This window comes from Drosophila montana, unplaced genomic scaffold (assembly GCF_035044405.1).
Source record: "Drosophila montana isolate Dmon_TW-CO22-7 unplaced genomic scaffold, ASM3504440v1 contig_1425_1, whole genome shotgun sequence".
Classification (NCBI taxonomy): Eukaryota; Metazoa; Arthropoda; class Insecta; order Diptera; family Drosophilidae; genus Drosophila; species Drosophila montana.
The window spans coordinates 26,903-29,421 of record NW_026996379.1 but is presented as its reverse complement, the minus strand read 5'-3'; the positions used below and the strand labels follow the sequence as shown (position 1 = coordinate 29,421).

Sequence of the window (2,519 nt, the reverse complement as noted above, 5' to 3'; positions counted from 1 at the left end):
AAACGGTAATCGCATTCTCGCACTGCTCACTCTGTGACATTCGCAGTGGTCAAGGGCAAAGCTCTTCTCCATAAGTGAATTTTGGTGACAGGCCGGAGTACAGTGAGCACTCAACAAAACGTACCAACCGAACATTACCTCGCCAGCAACAGAATGGAAAATTCGACAAGTGAAAAAGACTTTTGCAAAGCCAAATGCGCTTCTGTTCAACGCCAACTATTAGCAATGAACGAATTCTTCAGCGCTGGTGAGATGATCAGCTTTGACGAGGCTGATCTGATGGTGCGTATAGAATCTGCGGAGAGCATGAAGGCCGAGTTTGATATCAGCCAGTCAAGGCTAGAAAAATTAGATTTGCTCGAGCTTTCAACGGACGCATGCTCAGACTTCGAGAAAGTTTACTGGAAGATCAAATCCACTCTCGCTCGTCAAATGGACGTAGTCACTAAGGGACGTATGACTGACGCCAATTCAACAACTATCCCACGCTTTGCTGAAAGTACGCACACATTTGCTCACTTGTTCAACCGTAAGTCTCGCCTACCGGAATTGCAGCTGCCCAGGTTCAGCGGCTCCTACGAGGATTGGCCGGATTTTTACGCCATGTACAAGACTGTCATTGGCAGCAATTAGGACCTGAGTAAGATTGAGAAATTACAACATTTACGTGCGTGCTTGGATGGTGCTGCTCTCAACACAATCATATCGTTAGAGCCTGTCGACGTGAATTACGACAAGGCGTTGGAGTTACTCATAAATCGTTTTGATAATAAGTTGCTACATTTTCAGGGCCACGTGCGGGCTATAGTCGGGCTGCCAGGTGTTGAAAAGGGATCAGCAGAGGCGTTGCGTGAGTTGAGTGACAAAATTAACTCGCATCTTCGGGCGCTTAGCACCATGTCAACAACTGAGGAGCTGGCTGACGGATTACTCATACACATAATATCGCACAAGCTCGATCACCACACCCAGGAAAAGTGGCAGGAAGCGCTTGCAACGGATAAGCTACCCAGGTGGACGGATATGTCGGCGTTCTTAGAGAAGAGATGCCGCATGATGGAAAACTTGAAAGGCGCTACGGCACCTACGCCTAGCCACCAGGTTACCAGAAATGCACAAAAATTGAATCGTAACACATTCATTGCATCCTCATCTAACAATTACCAGCAAAATTGTAATTTTTGCGACTCAAAAGAGCATTTTCTTGTTAAATGCCCGTTGTTTTTGAATCTGTCCCCAAGTTTGCGCCACAAGGAGGCCAAGCGATTGCATCTTTGCCTAAACTGCTTGCCCAAAGGCCATGGCCTGCAGCAATGTCGCTCAGGTCACTGCAGGCATTGTCAACAAAAACATCATTCGTTGCTGCACATAAGCCCCATCACAACTCTATCATCTGCCCTGTGTACACCAAGCTTGCAGGCTGCAACCACGATCCAGCCTCACGCATCGTCTTCAAGTAATCCACCATCTTCAACTCTCGTCAGCATTGCTCTTGAATTCGCACCTGAAGCCACGAATGCCCAGCCTGTAGACTATATGGTGCTTCCAACCGCCATCTTATATGCCAAGAGCCACTCAGGTGTATTCATACCCTGCCGTGCATTACTGGATTCTGGATCTCAACTCAACTTTATCACTGCTCGTCTAGTAAAGCAGCTCCAACTCAAAATTCATCATGCTGCCGTATCAATATCTGGTATAGGCGAATCAACCCTATCTTCTAACATGTCCACTGACATATCAGCGCAGTCACGTGATAGGAGCTTCAGCACATCATTTTCAGCAGTCGTTACTCGCAGTATAACGGATTATCAGCCCCACTTTGGATTAGACATCTCTGGGTGGAATATCCCCAAAAACATCTCGCTCGCGGATCCAACGTTTTTCACGACTATTTTTCGATCTCATTTGCATCGGCCAAATTCGAATGGCGGATAACCTACCAACGCTCCAAAAGACCAAGCTCGGATGGATTGCGTCTGGCGGACTCTCTCGCGTACACAACAAACACACATCCCTTTCAGCCCTTTACAAGGAACCTAATCCATGGGAGGATCCACTGTCGGATATTGTAAAACGATTTTGGGAAGTCGACAATTGCCGCGGTACAACCCCTGCGCTCTCTGATGAAGACGCACTATGTGAGCAGCTATTTCTCCAAGGCTACACGCTACTAAAGTCAGGGCAGTATTCAGTTAGGCTTCCAGCAAAGCTCAGCTTCGACACGCTAGGAGACTCATATCAACGTGCTCTACGACGTTTCAAGTCGCTCGAAAACAAATTGGACAAAAATCACCAGCTGAAGGAGAGCTACTCTGCATTCATGCGCGAATACATCGACTTGGGCCACATGTCTTTGGCTTCCAAGCAGCAGCTTGTCCCACAATTCTATTTACCCCACCACTGCGTAGAAAAGCCAGATAGCTCAACCACCAAATTGAGCGTCGTTTTTGATGGATCAGCCAAATCCACATCAGGCGCATCTCTGAATGATCTTTTGCATACAGGCCCAGCCATTC

The 2,519-nt window shown here is 47.4% G+C and overlaps 1 protein-coding gene across 1 annotated transcript; it reads left to right on the top strand.

The window, feature by feature from the left end:
• Positions 1 to 225: 225 nt before the first annotated feature.
• LOC135430223 (uncharacterized) lies at positions 226 to 633 on the top strand. Its single transcript, XM_064684799.1, has one exon. The coding sequence runs from the start codon at positions 226 to 228 to the stop codon at positions 631 to 633; it is 408 nt and encodes a 135-aa protein (XP_064540869.1).
• Positions 634 to 2,519: the final 1,886 nt, after the last annotated feature.